Genomic DNA, 21,452 nt, shown 5'->3' with positions numbered 1-21,452 from the left:
AGCATGGCATGCCAGGAAGGCAAATCCATATCCAAAGTATCTATTCCAGTAAGAAGAAAGCACTGCCCCTTCCAGGATGGAAGCGGTCTGTTGTATTCACCTTGCTGCCAGAGGGAGAGTTATCATATCAGGGGCTCAGTGTTGGTCTCTGTTGTTGGCAGACTGGGTATTCACCAGTGGATGTAGCCCAGTTGGCTTTGATGAGTCGAATCTCATGATGGTAAGCTCATGTGTAACTTTTAACTGTGCATGGCTGTTTTGTTCACAAGCTTTGAGACGATGGTAGGAGTAGCTAATGGCATAAGTATTATCATGTGGGACGTAAGTATCCTTGTACTCTGTATCTGTTTGCATAACTCTTTCCCAGACCTCCTTGTCATCAATTCTCTAATTGTGTTCTAAGTCCCTGACCATCCAGCCAAATATGATGTTGGGGAGTCCTCAAGACCAGCTTTACTCCTGACACCAACTGCAAGTTCAGAGGTCCCTAAGGCCACTCTTGGGTTCAATATTTTACTGGAAAGACTCACAGAATTGACTAAAAGCTGTTACTCTCATGGTTAAAGTTGAATACAGTGAAAAAATACAGATTAAAATTAGCTAATCCTCTCAACTCTTCCTCCTTAAGCCCTAAGCAGCTACTAATCTATTTTGTCTATAGATTTCCCTGTTCTTGACATTTCATATGAATGGAATCATAGAGTAGTGTTTTTTTAAATGACTGACTTTTTTCACTTAGCATAATGTTTTTGTAGATCATCCATGTTGTAACAAGTATCAGTACTTCATTCTTTTTATGGCTAAATAATACTACATTGTGGAGTTTCTTGGTCATGTGGTAACTCAACCTTGTCCAACCCATGGCTTGTGGGCCACATGTGGCCCAGGACGACTTTGAATGCAGCCCAACACAAATTTGTAAACTTTCTTCAAATATTACAAGCTTTTTGTGATTTTTTTTTTTTTTTTTTTTTTTTTAGCTCATCAGGTATTAGTAGTGTTAGTATATTTTATGTGGGGCCCAAGATGGTTCTTTTTCCAGTGTGGCCCAGGGAAGCCAAAACATTGGGCACCCCTGTGGTAAGCCATATGTTTAATATTTTATTAATTAATCTATGTTGAATTGTTTGAGGAACTACCAGACTGTTTTCCAAAGCAGCTGCACTATCTTACATTCCCATCAGCAGTGTATGAGGGTTCTGATTTTACCACATCCTTGACAACACTTGTTATTATCTGTCTATTTGATTGTAGCCATCCTAGTGAGTGTGAAATGGCTAACATGCTGTCATTTAGTTTGTGTTTATGGTGTGCCAAATTGATTTTGTATAATATAATCAGCTTTTTAAAGGATTCTGTCTAAATGATGAAGAGGCATATTTTCATGCTCCTCTTTTCTTTATCTCCTTTCATCCAGCAGTTTTGTTCACTTTTTCCGTCTTACACGTAGTACATTCTCCACTATCTTCTACCAGTCTGTTAAAAAATGTTGATTGTTACTCTCAAATAACGAGAATACGGTAGGCTGGAGGTCATAGAAGAGGTATATGTGATTGATAAATTAAAAATATTTTGTATCAAAGCCTAAAGAAAAGATAATGAGTAAAAATGCAAATAATTTGAGGCTGTAGGAGGAGGCAATTAATTGTTCCTGGATCAGTAGGGACCATATTTCAGTTGTATTGAAGAATCAGTCAGACTTAATTGGCAAGACTGTATCATTTTCAATTCAAACACTATAAATAAATCAGAGGTTTGGCAACATCCATGAAAACTAGATTTAAGAGTAGAAATACCATCTTCCACATATAAAACATTTGATTTGAATTGAATATTTTCTGTGATCATTTATGAACTTTCCAAAAACACAATGGGCTATATCATATGAAGGCACAATTATGTATGTATAAATGTGTATTGTGCTCCTGTTAATATATTTTGGATAAGATAAATACCGACTAGATATCTGCATTCCCACTGGTAAGTACCTTAACTTGATTTGGTATGTTTATTCTAGATGAAATAAGTTTTCTTCTAGCTCTTTATTCTGCTTCATAGACTATATTCACAGTATACCCTTTCTGTGTTTCAAACATTGATTTCTTAAGGGAAAAAGCCTCACTTATGCCAGACACTGCAGTTTTGTAGTCAGACCAACCGGTTTTGATTCCTGGTTCTGTCCTTTAATAGCTGTGTGATTTTGGTTAAGTTACTTAGTTTCTGTTAGCCTCGTTTTTTTGTTTTTATTTTTGTTTTGTTGTTTGAGACGCAGTTTTCGCTCTTGTTGCCCCGGCTGGAATACAATGGCATGATCTCGGCCCACAGCAACCTCTGCCTCCTGGGTTCAAGTGATTCTCCTGCCTCAGCCTCCCGAGTAGCTGGGATTACAGGCATATGCCACCACGCCCGGCTAATTTTTGTATTTTTAGTACAGACAGGGTTTCTCCATGTTGGTCAGGTTGGTCTCAAACTCCCAAAGCCTCAGGTGATCCGCCCACCTCCGCCTCCCAAAATGCTGGGATTACAAGCGTGAGCCACTGCGCCTGGCCTAGCCTCAGTTTTTAATCTGTCAAGTGAAAATAAAAATTTCTGTGTTGCAGAAATATTTGGATTAGAATTAATATCTAGCATGTAGTTGGATACTATTTCATGAAAATGATTAGTGACCAGTTCTGATGTTTTTTAGAATTTAATGAATTATGGTTTAGGTGAAGATATAAAGTTAAAATAAATTTAAAATAATGATTTGTAAGGCAATACAGTTTACATAAATAGACAAACCTGGAAAAGTCAGAAGTATACAAGGACTAATATGTAGAATATTGTGGAAGAAAAAAATAAATTGCTAGTAGAAACAAGGAAGTCAGTGTGCTCTAAGAAATGCCTTGGTAATAATCTTTTTACCTGATTCTATCAATAATGGTGTGAAATAAATTTTCTTCTATTTACATTGGATTTTATTTTTTCTTTTCTAGTTTCTTAAGGTGGCAGCATCGATTTGAGACCTTTCTTGTCTTTTAATACAGATGTTTAATGCTATAATTTTCCCTCTAAATTATGCTTTAGCAGCATACCACAAATTCTGATATGTTGTATTTTTGTTTTATTGCTGTTTAAAATCATTTCTCATTGTCTTTTTTTTGTTGTTGTTGATTCATGGGTCATTTAGAAGTGCACAATACCAAGTACATGGCAGTTTTCCAAAAATATTTCTGTTACTGATTTTTAATTCCATTGTGTTCAGAGAACATACTTTAAGTTACTAGAATCCTTTTAAATTTACTGAGACTTGTGTTATGACCCAGAATGTCATCTGTCTTGGTTGATGTTCCATGTACACTTGAGAAGAACATATATTTTGCGCTGTTGGGTGGAATTTCTATTAATGTCAATTAAGTCAAATTGGTTGATAGTGTGTTCAAGTCTTCTACGTAGCTATTGCTTTTCTGTTTGTGCTACCAATTATAGAGAGTGAGGTATTTAAAATCTGTGATTACAGTTGGGATTTATCTGTTTCTTTGGCAGTTCTGTCAAGTTTTTTGTTATACATTTTGAAACTCTGTTATTAGGTATATAAACTTTAGGATTGTTATGTCCTCTTAAAATTTTTCTCTTCAACTTACATAATCTACAGAATGTTGTGTCCTCTTGATGTTATGATTCCTTTAGGTGACCTTTTATCATTCATAATACTGTATGCTATGAAATCTGCTTTGTCTGACATGAATAGAACTGCTCCATCTTCAAATCATTTAAAATGCTAACATCCAAGCATCTTTTTATTGCTTTGTGTTTGATGATAACATGTAGTTTTGTTTTTTTGCTGTTGTTGTTGTTTTTGTTTGTTTTTTTTTTTGAGACGGAGTTTTTCGCTCTTGTCGCCCAGTCTAGAGTGCAGTGGTGCTATCTTGGCTCACTGCAACCTCCACCTCCCTTGTTCAAGCGATTCTCCTGTCTTAGCCTCTTGAGTAGCTGGGATTATAGGCATGGACCACCACGCCCGGCTAATTTTGTATTTTTAGTAAAGACGGGGTTTCACCATGTTGGTCAGGCTGGTCTCGAACTCCTGGACCTCGTGATCCGCCCGCCTTGGCTGCCCAAAGTGCTGGGATTACAGGCATGAGCCACCGCGCCTGGCCTGTTTTGTTTTTAATACTTAGTACTTTAATACTTCCATTACACTAAGTAATTTACATTACACTTAGTACTTTAGTACTTCTATTACACTTAGTAGAATGCAGTGTAATGGAAAAAAAAAAGACAGGTTAATGAGTGTGATACAGTGTAGTCATCCTCAGACTGACAGCAGTACAAGTACACATTGGAGGGGCTTGCAAGATGGAGGAAGTTTCTTTGATGGAAATGACAGCTAATTCTTACCATAGTATTGAAAAATGAGTAGAATTAAACTTCATGGGTTGACCCAGGAAGACACTTACTACAACTGATGAGACAGCCTGTCAGGAAATAAGGATGCCAAGGACAGAATAACTGTGCAGTCATGTGCCAATGCAGCAGGTATAAATAAGTGTAAATGTGCTGTAATTCTTTATGGGTGGTTGAGATAATGACATCTTTGCCTTCTGATAGTTCAGTATACATAAACTTTGTGTCATGCACAAAATTATTAAAAATATTATATACAGTTACCTTAGGGCTATGCATTTAAGGTACGTAGGAAACATAAATAAACTTCATTTTAGACTTGCATCCCATCCCCATGATATCTTATTATATATATGCAAGTATTCCAAAATCAGAAAAAATTGGAAATCTAAAACTCTTCTGGTCCCAAGCATTTGGATAAGGGATACTCAGGCAGTATTGTTATAACCATTGTAAAATGAGGAAATAAGGCATAGAGAGAGCACAGAGAAATTAAATCATATGTTCAAGGTTATACATACAGGAGATAGTACTTTACCATGGTCGTTTTGACTGTGGAATCTAAGCTTTAAACCATTATGACTTTATGTATGTATGATTTAGTTGGCTTTCAACTTCAGGACTTTGAACTTCATTCTGTACACAGTATAGAACTCTTTAAGTACCTAAGGAGGTACATAAAATAATAAAATTTGTGTTTTTGTATTTTGAAAGCGTCAATCTGTCCATAGTTCATGTTGGGAGAGATATGGAGAAGGTACCTGGAGATGTGGTTAAAAAAAAAAAAAAAAGTTTCACGTTCTATGTAGTGTATATGTGAATTTTTAAAGTTACAGTTTTAACCTCTCTGTGATTCAGTTTCCTCATCTATTAGTTGATTAGGAGTATAAAACATGAACAAGTCATATAGAATTGTATATAGTAAATATTCAGTAAACTTTAGCTGTGGTGATGATGATGGTAGATTGACTCTAGAAGATCAAACAAATATTAATCATGTTTTTTCTTTTCTTTTAAATGTATTGGTTTTATCATAGAACTTACAGATACAGATTTAGGATACCACAGTACTGTAAAATCTTAATCACTACCTTCTACTCTCTATTACTGTTATTTTGGTTTTTCAGTTTATGGGAAAAACAGATGGAGACTATTACACCCTGGATGACATGTTTGTCTCCAAAGCAGCTGAGAGAGAACGTCTTGGTGAAGAGGAAGAGAACCAACGGAAAAAAGCTATTGCTGAGCATCGGAGTCTTGCTGCACAAATGGAAAAATGTCTATATTGTTTTGACAGCTCTCAATTTCCCAAGCATCTTATTGTTGCAATAGGTGTTAAGGTAAGAAGTATTTATTATCCTTTGCTTACATTCTCACAGAACTTTTTTTTTTCTTCATAGAATAACTTGAAGAAGTTTATTATTTTGTTTGTTTTACTTGTTTATTGGGTCTTTCCCCTAATAATTTTTAAGCTCCGTGAAGACAGAGATAACGTTTGCTCTCCATTGTATGCAAAGCATCTAGCCCTTGTTGTAGTACATAATAGTAATTCATTTCAATAAATACTGATTGATTTAATTCTTAAGTAAATAATTTTTGTATACCTAATATATGCCATACCCTAATTAGTCACTGGGGAAAAGTTGAGAATCAGATAGACTTTTAGACCTTATGCCTAGTGAAATAAGGCAGTAAATAAAGTAATAATTGCCCTGATTTGAAAGAATTAATTGTCATAAAGCAAGTAAAGTGAGGAAATGGGAGAAAGTGATGGGGTATTTTTTTCACAAGGTAGTCTGGAAGGCTTCTCTGAGAAACTTTAGTAAAGATGCATAAAATGGGAAGGACAAGTAACATGAAGATAGGAATGAATAATGTTTCAGGAAGGACCATCAGTGAAAAGCCCTGAGGAGGAAATGAGCTTGGAATTGATGGAGCAGAAAGAAGGCAGGAGTGGAGTCAGTGAGAAAAGTAGAAGTTGAATGAATGAATGAATGAATGCTAGTTTCAGGAACGAATAGTTTGGGAAACTTACATATTTATGTTGTTTATTGTATACATACACATACCCCTAGTCTTTGATATCTTTAGGTTGTTGAGGTGGTTACATCAGTGTCCATTCTGGCTTCTTTTGATTTATTTTCTTATCTTGTTTTTCTTCTCTTTTCCTTTATACTTAACAAAAAGATAAATGTCAAAATCCCATTCAAAATTAAATAATTTTTAAAAATCCATCTTAACTAATTACTTATATTTATTTTTCTACGTTCCTTTCCCAACTTTCATGTAAACAACATGATTATAACTTAAATAAGAGTTATGTTCATTCTTTAATATTTTTGCCTGATTCTAGTCATCTACTTTTAATTTGATTTAGAAAAAGAAACAAAAAACTGCTTGGTAATTCATTCATTTACCAGGTATTTACTGAGTATCTAGTGTTTGTCAGCCTCTAGTACTAGGTACTAGAAATATAAATATGCCTAAAACCTCCTCAAGTTGCTTACAGCTTTATGGCGAACAGGCAAACATAACCAGATCAATTTTAATGCAGTGATATAAATGTAAGAGTGTTGTGGGAACACGAAGGCGGAATATTTAAGTTCCCGTGGAATTATCAAGGAAGGCTTTCTGGAAGAAGTATGTCTTGTGCTACATTTAAATGGTGGAATAGGATACATTTCAGTATTTAGGAAATACAGGACAATACAAGCAAAGACACTGAGGTTTACAACCACATGGTTCATTCTGGGAACTACAAGCTGTCTTAAGTGGGTACTACCCTTACTGGATCCCAGACCTCAGGAGTGTAAAGACTTTATACATCAGACCTGAGAATTATCTAGTCTTCCATTTATGCCTTTAGGTGGGGGAAGAGGAGATATACTAGCATTCATACATAAACAAACTACACCAAAATTTAGTGGCTTAAGACAACATTTAAGTCATTCTGTTTTGTATGATCTGTTATCTTCCAATAGGCTAGCACAGGCTTCTTCACATGGGAGCTAGGCTTGTTCCAACAGAATTAGCAGAAGTACACAAGGCCTCTTGAGGCATAGTCTTGGAACTGACCATCATCATTTCTACCATATTCTGTGGCCCTTATGAGTCATAAGGCCAGTTTGCACCCCACCTCTTGATTGGAGGAGCTGCAGAGTAACATTGTGAAGGGTTTCAGTATATGGAGTAGTAAATAACTGGATGCATTTATGCAATCTACTACAGAAGACTTTCAGAATTTTTGCTTACACTCTCTTAAAATGCTGTAATAGAGATATCTTTCTCTGAAATGTTCTGTTCATTTCATGACTACTGTTTTTAGACCACTAGCAAATTTACATTTTAACCCAAATATCTCCTAGAATTCTAGGTTCATGTATCCAACATACTTTTCCACTTGGATACCCAGTGAACATCTGAAACTTAGGTGAAGGTCTAATACCCGTCTCCACCTTTACCTTTAGCTAACATGAACCCTCCCATAGTCTTCCTCTTTTTAGTAAATGTCACTTTCATCCTCCAGTTGCTTGCATTAGACCTTGAAGTCATACTGAGTCCTTTACTTTCCCTCACTCCTTACTGTCCATGTCTGAATTCTGTTGGCTGTATTTCAGAGTATATTCCTGTTCTGACCACATTCATAATCTTTATTTCTACCTCCCTGGCTCAAGTCATCATCGTTTATTACTGGACTCCTGTAATCGTTTCCTAATGGGTCTTTCTGCCTCTTTCCTTTGCCCTTTCTCTATACAGGAGGAAGTGATCTTTTTGACTTTAAGTCAACATTAGTCAGATCTGGCTTTCAGACCAAAGCTGGAATCCTTATTGTCGCCTATGAGGCCTACAGGCCCAATTCTTCCTGTCACCTCACTGTCTGTCAGCCTTCCTCTCATCATCTCAGCTTAGCCATACTGGCTGTCTGACAATCTGGAGAACACACTTGGTATGCATCCTGCTCACATGCTTTTCCCTTGCCTGGGAGTTTCTTCCTGTGTCTACCTTTCCTTCCTTCACATATCTTCTCAAATGTTATCCTAGAAGGTAACTTTAAAGGGAGGCTTCCTAACTTCTCCCTAGACACTATCTATACCTTTTTCTGCTTTATTTTTTTAGTACCCCTTATCATCATCTGATATATTGTACATTTTACTTTACATTTACATTGTTTATTTGTATTTCTTCTTTGATGTCTTAGTTCGGGCTACTATAAAAAATACCATAGACTGGGTGGCTTATCAGCAACAGAAATTTATTGAAGCCAGTTCTGGAGGCTGGGAAGTCCAAGATCAAGGTGCCAGCAGATTCAGTGTGAGGTCCCACATCCTGGTTCACAGACAGCCATCTTATTGGTGTGTCCTTACATGGTGGAAGTGGCAAGAACATTCCCTGGGGCCTCTTTTATAAGATAATTAATCCCATTCATGAGGGCTCTGTCCTCATGATCTAATCACCTTCTGAAGTCCCCTACCTCCAAATATTATCATCTTGGGCGTTAAGATTTAATGTGTATATTTTGGAGGCACACAGACATTCAATCTGTAGCACCCCATAAGCTCCTTATGGGTAGGGATTTGTGTCCCTGCACATTGTTGATTCCCTAGCATGTAGAACACTGCCCAGCATGTAATTGGCCCTCAGTAATTATTGATCAGCTAATCAGTAGCTCTGATTTCTCTGTCAAATAAAAAAAGTATTGCTTTTTTGTGTGTTCTAATTTATTTAGGTATTAATTTATGAATTTTCTTTTCTCTTTTATGTATCTATTTGGAAAAACTGATTTTGATACCAATTTTAGGTGATTTTTATGTTTATAATGCTTTTAAAAATGAATTTTATTACAACTTATTTGACCTATCATAGACACTTGGACCTGGCTCTTTATCTCAGTGATTATGTAGAAAATTCAGTGGTTTCTTTAAATATTTCATTTTCTAAATCTTGTAAGTTGTCTATAGACATACCCATGACCCTTAATCTTTATTTCTTTTTTTCATGAACATGTTTGTGATTTTACTGTAATTTTAGGTAGATATCCATGTCCACTCCTACTTTGTTGTTTGTCAGCAAAGTTTTAAACGTTTGAGTTATTCTATTAAATAAATAATGTCTGCCATGCAAAATATTTCTAGCTAAAACCCAGCAAAATATAACAGAAATAAGAATAAGATCAAGCCCTTTGTAATGCTTTTGTTTTCTGTATACATACCGATTAACCTTTTTTTTTTTTTAAGACAGTTTGTATATAATGGAAAATTAGCACCAGTTTTTAGGTAATACATGTATGTAAATAAACAGAGCGGTAAAGCCATTCCGAGGTCATTTCCTCTTCCTCTTAGCTGAGTTAACTCTCTTTTCTCAGCTAATCAGAGATGGAAGACCTGATAAACAGGCATCAGTTAGACTACCATTACCAGGCCATGTGTCTTTTTGTTTTTGTGAAAATTGTGTTGTTTCAAGAGTTGTCAAAGTATCTAGCTCCTTCGGATTAAGGATATTGTGTCATTCATTCTGCTCTTCTTTGCCTAATCTTAATCCTTGTCTGATGTAAAATAGTGGAAATTGAGATCTGTGCTCTAAATTTTCAGTTTATTAAAAGCCATCCTGATGCCTTTAAAAATATTAAATATCTTTAAAAATATTAACATTTATAAAAGCAATTCTTAAGTAAGTATTCTTCATTAAATATTCATCATTTTTTTCTACTAGGGGCTCATCTGTTACAACTGAGAATAAATAGCATTAACATATAAATATATAAATAGCAACAACATTTCACCTTTTGTATTTCTCCCCTATAGGTTTATTTATGTTTACCCAACGTACGGTCTCTTACTGAGGGGCACTGCCTGATAGTCCCTTTGCAGCACCATAGAGCAGCTACTTTATTGGATGAAGACATCTGGGAGGAGATCCAGGTCAGCATGATAAATGTTCATTATCATTTTAAAACTCATGAGCAATTTTTGTAAATTATTGTGGTAAATTCCAATAGGTTTTATACCTTCATTTAATGATTTTAGCTTCTAAACTTAAACACATGTGTTTTCATAGTTGTATATATCTGTGGATCATGATGTTTCCATCATTTTATTTTCCTTGTGTACTCCAGATTTTGAGACCTTTTATCTACAAAATAAACTGTGACAAAGTAATAATTATTTTTACTTAAAAAAATCAGTCTAAGATTTCAACACTTCTTTTGTAGCATGAAAGAATCATTCTTACCACAGTAAGCCAATACATTGCAGCTAAAAGGAAAGACATTTTCAGATAATGAAAAGAAATTTGAGGAGTCAGAGGTTTTATATTTAGCCGTTGCCGTATTTTCCCGTGATAGAATTGGCCTTCTCTGCTGCTGTGTTTTTGTGGTGATTTTGTTACTAGCTTTAATTTCTGCTCTTTTTCCTTCATAATCTGGCCCAGCTTTTGGATTCAGGGATTTGTTTTTGTGGCTGATGCTTTAAGAGAGTGAAAGGCACAACATGGGTGAAATTGTTGCTGAATCATTTCAAGACCTAATAATGACCAGGAAAGAAAGGAAGAAAACTCTTTTTTTTTCTAATGCCAGACAACTGAACTGAATAGGGGCTACAGGGAGCCTTAATTAGAAAACGTGAAAATTGTAAGTTAGCACTGCACAAGAGACGACTAGTCTTTGCAGCATGATGATAAGTATGTCAAAAGAAGAGATGTTTTGATGGCATTTAATGAAATTTAGTCTTGTATACCTTGTAATTTTAAAGTTTTTGCTGTCAAAGGGTAGATTGTTTTATTGCATCTGCACCCAAGCAAAAGTAAGAATATAAGTCTTTTTGATGTGAAAGTTTGGATTTTCCTAGTAGTGGATGCCAGTGCCAGTAGGTAATTTAATGTGGAAAGTGTGGAAATTCAGTTCTTAGAATTATTTTAGAACATTTCCAGGATGCCTTTTAAAAATTTATACATATAAAACTGATTTAATTTAGAGCAAAATGCAGTGCCAAAAATATTTTAAGTAATTATAGGAATACAATGTGTATATGTTTTATATTTCTATAAGAAATCAAGCTGCTTAATGAAAACAGTTTAAGTGGATGAAGATTTTTATTAAATTTAACAGATATTGAGTACACAAATATAATATTTTAGGTGCTGTAAGAAATGAAGAGATCAAATAATTCATTAATTCTGCCAAAATATATGGTGTATTTTTAGTGTAGTTTACATTATAGTTTAGCAGATTTTGGAAGCCAAATGTATTGTGGAAAACTGCGAAAGACAGGAAAAGCCAAATTGTTTTATGCAAATAATGGTGTTTCAGCTCCTTTTGTGTGAGAAAGGAAAATAATTGTTAGAAGTTATCAATTATTGTAGGCTAGTGAACTAATGAAATATTTGAATCCTAGCTTGAAGAAGTAGTTTGCTGTTGCTGTTGTTGTTGTTATTTTACTTTCAAATATGTACAACCCAAATTAATTCTACCCTAGTGAATATCTTTGATTATTCAACTCTTTTATTGGATATATTAAAAAAAGATTTGACTTGGCACAAAATGTTGTTGCCAAATGTTGCAATGCAGGAGCCACTTCTTTCAAGTGGTTTTAAAAATCACCAGTATCTAGTAATATTTAAATGTAATTTTAGACTTCCTATTTAATAGAAAATGCAAAGATGTTTTAGCATAGCATACTTGAGTAATCACAGATTTCAAATAAGATCCAAATTGCTGGTTTTGTTTAATATATAGTGAAACTTGGTTCCCTCTAAATTTATTGTTATCATTTTTACAAATTTTCTTGAACATATGCTGTAGGCAAACACTGTAAGCCCATTTAAAAAATATCCCAAGTTTGTAGGTGGGGAAAAAGGAGGGTCACTGATGCTTACATACAGTGAACTTCAATGTGGAGTGATATGTGGGGCCATTTCTTTAGGAAATAACCAATGTTAGTACCTTTAGGTCTTTTTCTTGGGGCTAGCCAGACCTTCAGAAAAGACTCTTTCAACCTCCTATAATTTAAGCCCACTTGCCAGTGTTCTGGGCGCTGAATGGTGGAAGAAGGCTAGAGGTGGCAGTGTTGAACACGTACGGACATTAAGTAACCTTTCTGATAACACCCCTGTTTTCAGACTGTAAACTCTTAACTGTGTCTGGTTTTCTAGCCCAGCTACCTTGTTTTACCTTTTCCAGAGGATAATCCTGGAGTGTTCTGATGATGAGGAGGGGATCTGGCATGTTGATTGCTTTTTTAATAGGCTTTCCTCTAAGTCATCTGTTTTTAGCCACACCTTCACCTCCACTTCCATAAGTACTTGGTGCTGCCAACTCCTGAGCCTTTTGAAGGTTCTGCCGTGTAGCATGGGTTTCTTCTTTGCTATCCCTGTTAACCTTCTTTCTCCTCCCCAAGGTATGAGCCAGCTTTCTAGCATTTAAGTCAGATCTTACGGAGTGATCTGATTTGTTATTGTGTTTTCTCTCATTTCCTTTGTTCAAGTAGCTTCTGCCTTTTAAACAATTGTTTAAATTCATTTTTGAGGTGTTTGGAGAGAGTAGAGATAAATGTGTTCTGTTGCATAACATTTACCTTGGGATAACTTGATAACTTTATATTTAAACATGTTATATTTTAAAAATGACTAAATCATAGCATTAATATTCCAAAATCAGTCCTATATAGCGTTAATAGTTTTAAGGAGTACTTTAATTTTAATGTCAAAATTATGTATTCATATGTACTTGATTTTTTTATACTGTGTTGATACAAAAGGACCTGCAACATTCTGCAGTATAGTTTCCTTAAACTGATTATAAGAAATTGTAGTCTGGATGCATTGACTAAATGAGGAATGGGCAATTAGATGAATAATGATAGGTTAGAAATGTGGAAAGTAGTGGTTACCCAAAGAATGAAGTGTTTTTTTACTAGGAATATGGGAATTTCATGTCATCTCCATAACATGGGAACTCTGTATCTCTCTTAAATGTAAAAGTTTTGGTTTATCTTATGATACGGAACTACAAAAACTTTCCCCATTGTTTAGTTGTTACATAACTTTTTAAAAAATGAATATTTTTGTATAGCGTATTTGTTATTGAGTATGGAGAACATCATGCTTGATGTTGATCAAACTCAAATTATTCCATTAAAATCATATTTGTAAATTAAAATATTCTATATATATGTGTGTGTATAGAGAGAGAGAGAAAGAGAGAGGAGAAGTACTTAAATGTGTGTGTATCCTCCTTGGAGCTATTAGTATGAGGTTTATATATTTTATAATACAGAACCATTCTTGCAACACTAATTTAGTATTTTTTCAGTTTTTGTTTATAATTCATGACATTTTGAGTCTGCCTTCTTCACTATTCTCCAGATAAAATCTAGAACAGTCATCCAATAATTAAGCCAGAAAGGGAGTATGAACAAACATGAAGTAAGGATGTTTGTGAGGTAATTTTCAGATTATTTAAACTTTTATTATTGTTATTGCTGTTGCTTTTTATGTACATCTTTTCTTCTTTGAAAAAGTTTGGGTTACAAATACATAGTTCCACTCTGTTAACGATTTTCTTTTTTCTAGTATATAAGGTTATCTTCTCACTGTAGGACTAGATATTGAAGTAAGTAACAATAAAGTTTTTTTAATAAATAAAAGTTTATAAGCATAGTAACAAGTAACAAAATAGAGACAATCTGAAAAGCTGTCATAATAGCAAATTTGTGTATTTTCCTATTTGATTCTGTTTTTTAGTTTTTTTTGTGCAAGTAACACTAGGCATGTGAAGGTAGTGATGAGTGGAAACCATGTGGGGAGGAGGCACGAGGCATGCCTCCTCCTTCCAGTCAGGATAGTATCAGTGGAAGCCTAATGGGAACCTAGAACTCCCATCTGCTACCCAGCAGTAATGAGTAGTCTCTCCCATTTTTGAGTGTCAACAGAGGCCAAGTTGAGAACCTGAACTTCTATCCCCATATAGCAGTAATGAGGTAGTCTCTCTCTTTCTTCTGATGGAGCAGTATTAGGAAAAGCCATATAAAACAGAAAATTTAAACAAGATCCAGTCTCTTAATTCTCAAAATATCCAGATTTCAATTGAAAATAATTTATTATAAAGACAATCTCAACTAGGTTGAAAAAGGTAATCAATAGACACCAACACCAAGATGGATGTTCTAATTATCTGACAAAGATTTTAAAGCAGCCCTCATAAAAATGCTTCAACAAGCAATTAGGAAAATACAACAAGTGCTATAAGGAAAGTACAATTTGAATGACAGCGCATTTCTCACTAGAAACCATGGAGACCAGAAGGAAGTAGCACATTTCTCAAGTGCTGAAAGAAAATAACTGTCAAGCAAGAATTCTGTTTCTAGTGAAAATATCCTTCAGGAATATGGGAGAAAATCAAGACATTGTTAGGTAATGGAAAACAAAGAGAAATTGTCATCAGCAGAGCTATCCTAAAAGAATAGCTAAAGGAAGTTCTTTAAACAGAAAGGAAATGATAAAAGAAAAAATCCTGGAAAATCAGGAAGGAGCAAATAAGTTTTGACTAAAGAAGAGGAGAAGCCAATATGATGACAGAAGCAGAGACTGAAATGATGCATCCACTAGCCAAGAAATGCTGGCAGCCCCAGAAACTTTTTTTGAGATTGAGTCTTACTCTGCCACCCAGGCTGGAGTGCAGTGGCATGATTTTGGCTCACTGCAACCTCTACCTCCTGGGTTCAAGCGATTCTTGTGCCTCAGCTTCCTGAGTAGCTGGCACTACAAGCAGGCACCACCACACCCAGCTAATTTTTGTATTTTTAGTAGAGATGGGGTTTCACCATGTTGGCCAGGCTGGTCTTGAACTCCTGACCTCAGGTGATATGCCTGCCTCGGCCTCCCAAAGTGCTGGGATTACAAGCGTGAGCCACCACACCTGGTGTCTGATGTGTTTCCAAATGTATGTAGAGAAAGTATTTAAGACAATTATGTTCTAACTGAGGGAGAGTAAAGAGACATAAAGGGAAGTAAGGTGTCTATATTTTATTTGCATTGGTAAAATGGCCCTAGTAGACTGTGATTAAATATATATGTATGTATATGTAATGCCTTAAAGCAACTCTTAAAACCACTTTAAAAACTATACAAATTGACAGACTGAAAAACACTAAATAAATCAAAATGGAATTCTAAAAATGTTCAAGTAACCATCGAAAGGCAAGAGAAAGGATCCAGAAAAACAATAGAAAGAACAAACAGAAAACAAAAAAAATAAAAATAGAATATCTCTACTATATCAATAAACAGTATATCAGTTAAAAGATAGTTTGGTAAAGGAGATTTCATAACTATATGCTGTCTGCAAGAACTCTTCAAATGTAATAATACCACAAGTAGAATAATATAAAAGGATGGAAAAATATATATTATGCAGCCATTAATGAAAAGAAAGCATTTATGCCAGATAAAGTAGACGTTAGAGCAGAGGAAATTACCAAAGAAGAGAGGGACATTACATAATGATGAAAGGGTCAATCCACCGAGAAGACATAGCAGTCCTAAATGTGTGTACACCAACACTGAGGCACAAAATGTGTAAAACAAAAACTGAATGAACTGAAAGGAGAAATAGACAAATTCATGATTATGGTTAGAGACTTCAGCACCTCATTTTAACAACTGGTGGAACAACCAGACTGAAAGTCATCAAGGATAAAAAGAACTTAAAAACACCATTGCACTAGCTTCCTGTTGTTGCTGTAACAAATTGCCACAGAGTTGGTGCCTTAGAACTATGGAAGTGTATTTTCTTATGGTTCTGGAGGTCAGATTCCAAATGAGTCTTATGGGGCTAAAATCAAGGTATCTACTGGACTAGTTCCTTCTGGAGACTCTGGAAGAGAATCTATTCCTTACCTCTTCTAGTTTCTAGGGGCTGCCAGCATGTCTTGGCTTGTGGCTACATCATTTCAGTCTCTGCTTCTGTCATCATATTGCCTTCTCCTCTTCTTTAGTCACAACTTGCTCTGCCTCTCTCTTATAAGGACACTTTTTTTTTGGAAAAGAATAATAACATCTTTATTTGCCAATGACATAACATTATATTCTATAAATATGACTGAATCTATGATAAAGCCAATTATAAAAATAAGCATTTGTTAAGATAGCAGGATAAAAATTAAAATACAGAAATCAATATGCTTTCTTTTTTTTTTTTTTTTTTTTTACATGTACATGAATTTTATTGTGATAGTGCTCATGGTGGCATACAGGGAAGATTAAATACATTCCATTATATGTACATCAAAGAATAAAATATAGCCACCAAAAATAAACTGTATTAATGCAAGTTGACTTAGATGCTTTTCTATAAGGCATTTTTGAGGAAGAAAAGCAAGAGGAGAAAGATAAATATAATGTCATCTATTTTTGTAAAACATAAAATAACCAAGAAGCCCTTTATTTCTACCTGAATAGGCATATTTGAATTATATGAATATCAGTACTGCAAAGGGTCTGAGATTTTATTCTATTTGCAAACTAACAAGTTAGCCTTCTTTTTTTTTTTGTTAGTTTTGTAACCTATTTTTTTTTATTTTATTATCTTTATACTTTAAGTTTTAGGGTACATGTGCACAATGTGCAGGTTAGTTACATATGTATACATGTGCCATGTTGGTGTACTGCACCCATTAACTCGTCATTTAGCATTAGGTATATCTCCTAATGCTATCCCTCCCCCCTCCCCCAACCCCACAACAGTCCCCGGAGTGTGATGTTCCCCTTCCTGTGTCCATGTGTTCTCGTTGTTCAATTCCCACTTATGAGTGAGAACATGCATTGTTTGGTTTTTTGTCCTTGCGATAGTTTGCTGAGAATGATGATTTCCAGTTTCATCCATGTCCCTACAAAGGACATGAACTCATCATTTTTGATGGCTGCATAGTATTCCATGGTGTATATGTGCCACATTTTCTTAATCCAGTCTGTCGTTGTTGGACATTTGGGTTGGTTCCAAGTCTTTGCTATTGTGAATAGTGCCGCAGTAAACATACGTGTGCATGTGTCTTTATAGCAGCATGATTTATAGTCCTTTGGGTATATACCCAGTAATGGGATGGCTGGGTGAAATGGTATTTCTAGTTCTAGATCCCTGAGGAATCACCACACTGACTTCCACAATGGTTGAACTAGTTTACAGTCCCACCAACAATGTAAAAGTGTTCCTATTTCTCCACATCCTCTCCAGCACCTGTTGTTATAAGGAAACTTTTAATTACATTTAAGATATACCCAGGCAATCCAGGATAATCTTCCTGTCTCAAGATTCTTAATTATATCTGAAAAGTCTCTTATGCCGTATATGGTAATGTTGTTAGGTTCTTGGGAATAGGACCTGGATATCTTGGGGGCCATTAGTCAGCCTACTATAACCATCAGTCAGCAGGATTTAATCAATATTTGTATAACACTCCACTTAACAATATTAGAAAACATTTTTTTTCAGAGCATAGGCTCTATCTTGCCACAAAACTAACCTCAACAAATTTAAAACAACTGAAATCATACAGAGTACATTCTCTGACTACAGTGGAATCAAACTAGAAATTAATAACAGAAAGATAATAGAAAAATTCCCAAATACTTGGAAATTAAATAATACACTTCAATAGAGCTTAAAAAGAAGTTTCAGGAGAAATTTAAGAAATAATAATCTAATTGAATTACAATGAAATTACATGTTAAGATTTATGAGGCACAGCTAAGGGAGTGCCGAGAGAGAAATTTATAGCACTAAATACTTAATAGAAAAGAGGAAAAACCTTCACCTCAAGAACCTAGGAAAAGAAGAGCAAAGTACATCCAAAGCAAGCAAAAGGACAGAAATAATAAAGATAAGAGCAGAAATCAATGAAATTGAAAATAGAAAAATCATAGAGAAAATCAGTGAAACAAGAGTTGGGGTTTTAAAAAAGATAAATTAATAAACTTCTAGCAAGACCAACAAAGGAAAAAAATGAGAAAAAACAAGTTACCAATATCAGAAATAAAACAGTATTAATATAGATTTTGCAGTCATCAAAAAGATAATAAGGGAATAATATGAACAACTATGGATGTAATGGACCAGTTCCTTGAAATGCAAACTGTTACAACACACTCAATATGAAATAGACAATTTGAACAATCTTTTAACTAATAAGGAAGTAGACTTCATAATGTAAAACTTCTAAAAAATTAAAACTCCAAAACCAGATGGTTTCATTGGAGAATTTTATGAAACTTTTAAAGAATTGACACCAATTTTATATAATCTCTTGAGGAAAGAACACTTTCCAGTTATTCATATTGGGAGTTTGTATTATCCTGATACCATAAGTTAGTGTTATCCTCATACCACAAGACAGTTAAATAAAATAACTACAACTCAATATCCTTTGTGAATAGAGGTGTAAAAATTATTAACAAAATATTAGCAAATAGAGTTTGGCAATATATAAAAACAATAACACACTATGTCCAAGTGGGGCTTATACCAAGTATGCAAGACTGGTTCAATATTAGATAATAAATCATTATAATCCACCATGTTCATATCAATCAATGAAGAAAAAGCATTTGATGAAATTCCTACTCATTTATGATAAAAACTCTCAGAATCAAAGATTAAAGACTGCCTGAAGGAAGCTTATCTAAAGCTTATTCTCTCCATAAGGCACATCACATCACAGTGTTGTGCTAAGGAACACCAGATGGCACTTCAGTAATGTGCTTAGAGTCCAGTTTGAACAGGGAAATCAAAAACAAAAAGCACAAATATGTGGAAATGTGGCACTAAATAGACCCTGAAAAGCACACTTGTTTACATTGAGAACTGAAACAGGGCAGACCATTGCTTTGTTCAACTTTGATTGGGAAGGTGTATGTCAGATGACTCAACTTTTTCACCACTCTGCAGTTGTCTGTGAAAGATCTCAAAAATGCCATGAGAATTGATTTGGAAGACAAATTTGTAAATATGGAATCCACAAATACTGAGGATGGACTAAGGTACAAATCTAACAAAACGTGTCCATATTTTGTATGCTAAAAACTACAAAACACTGATAAGAGAAATTTCAAAAATAAAATAAATGTAGATATACCATGTTTATGGATTAGGAGAGTCAACATAGTAAAGATGACAGTCTTCCTCAAATTAATATACTAGTTTAACACAATTTTTATCAAAATCCCAGCAAGATTTTTTTGTAGGTATAGATAGAATGATTCTAAACTTTATATGGAAAGGCAAAGGAACCAAAATAGTGAAAATAATTTTGAACAAGAAGAATAAAGTTGCAAGAATCAGCCTTACCTGATTACTGGAGATGTAAAACAAGCAAGATTATTACGTATCTACAGTAATCAAGACTATGTGATATTGGTGGAGGGATAGACATATAGATTAATTAAACCAAATAGACAACCCAGAAATAGACACAACCAAATATTCTCAACTGAATTTGACAAAGGTGCAAAAGCAATTTGGTGGAAAAGGGATAGCTTTTTCAGTGAATGGTGCTGGAGCAATTGGACATGCATAGCAAAAAACTGAGTATCAGCTTAAACCTCATACCTTATATAAATATTAACTCAAAACGGAACACAGCCCTCCATTGTAAAGTGGAGCACAGCACTCCAATGTAAGGTGCAAAACTATAAAACTTTTGGGAGAAAAGATAAAATTGTCAAGATCTTGGGTACACAGAGTTCTTTGACTTGACACCAAAAGTATAATCCATGGAAACAAAAATTGATAAATTGAGCTTTGTCAAATTAAAAACTTTTGTTCTGCAAAAGACTCTGATACAAAGATGAAAAGACAAATTATAGACTAGGAGAAAATATTTGCAAACCACATACCTGGCAATGGATTTGTTGTATCTAGAATATATAAAGAATATTTTTATATCTAGAATGTCAAAACAGTAAAAACAAACAATCCAATTAGAAAATTGGCTGAGCGTGGTGCCTCACGCCTGTAATCCCAGGACTTTGGGAGGCTGAGGTGGTTGGATCACCTCAGGTCAGCAGTTTGAGACCAGCCTGACCAACATGGCAAAACCTCGACTCTACTAAAAATACAAAAATTAGCCGGGTGTGGTAGTGCACATCTGTAATCCCAGCTATTGGGGGGGCCAAGGCGGGAGAATCACCTGAACCTGGGAGGCAGAGTCTGCAGTGAGTTGAGATCACACCACTGCACTCCAGCCTGGGTGACAGAGCGAGACTCCATCTCAAAAAAAAAAAAAAAAGGATAAACGACATGAAGAAACATTTTGCTGAAGAGGATCTATATTAATAGATGGCAAGTAAGGATATAAAAATGATGTTTAATATATTGGCCGTTAGGAAAATGCAAATTAAAATCACAATGATAAATTAGACCTATCAAAATGTCAAATAAAACACATTGACAACCCCAGATGCTGGCCAGGATATAGAGAAACAGAATTGCTCTTCTGTTATTGGTAGAAATGTAAAATAGTATGACCACTTTGGAAAACAGTTTGGCAGTTTTTAAAAATATGAAATATGCAACGATCATAGGACTCAACTCTTGCACTTCTTGGCATTTATTCCGGAGAAATGGAGTTATATTTCCCCAAAAACCTGTGCACGAATGTTCATAGCAGCTTTATTTGTAATAACTGAAAACTAGAAACACCCCAGATATTCTGTAAAGGTGAATGGTTAAACATACTGGGTACATCCATATCAGGAATACTCTCAGCAGTGAAAAAGAATGAATTGTTGATACATGAAACAACCTGGGTGGATCTCCAGAGAATATGCTGATTGAAAAAAGCCTAATGGCTACTATTAAAAAGTCAGAAAACAACAGATGCTTGTGAGGTTGTAGAGAAAAAGGAACGCTTATACACTGTGGGAGTGTAAATTTGTTTAACCATTGTGGAAAACAGTGTGGCAATTCCTCAAAGACCTAGAGGCATACCATTTGACCCAGCAATTGCATTACTGGGTATATACCCAAAGGAATATAATTCATTCTGTTATAAAGATACATGCACACATATGTTCATTGCAGC

General features: G+C 34.8%; 1 protein-coding gene across 4 annotated transcripts in view; it reads left to right on the top strand.

Annotated features, from left to right (window-relative positions):
- CWF19L2 (CWF19 like cell cycle control factor 2) overlaps positions 1 to 21,452 on the top strand; it is a 126,549-nt gene that overhangs the window by 92,638 nt on the left and 12,459 nt on the right. For all 4 annotated transcript variants that reach the window (XM_024255890.3, XM_024255889.3, XM_054524987.2 and 1 more), the window contains 2 exons: positions 5,514 to 5,726; positions 10,188 to 10,304. In XM_024255890.3, coding sequence (XP_024111658.2) covers positions 5,514 to 5,726; positions 10,188 to 10,304 — 330 coding nt within the window. The remainder of the gene's footprint in view (positions 1 to 5,513; positions 5,727 to 10,187; positions 10,305 to 21,452) is intronic.

The sequence above is a fragment of the Pongo abelii genome, chromosome 9, assembly GCF_028885655.2.
Source record: "Pongo abelii isolate AG06213 chromosome 9, NHGRI_mPonAbe1-v2.0_pri, whole genome shotgun sequence".
Lineage (NCBI taxonomy): Eukaryota > Metazoa > Chordata > Mammalia > Primates > Hominidae > Pongo > Pongo abelii.
Note: the sequence above shows the minus strand (reverse complement) of the source record. Positions and strands in the feature narration are given on the sequence as shown.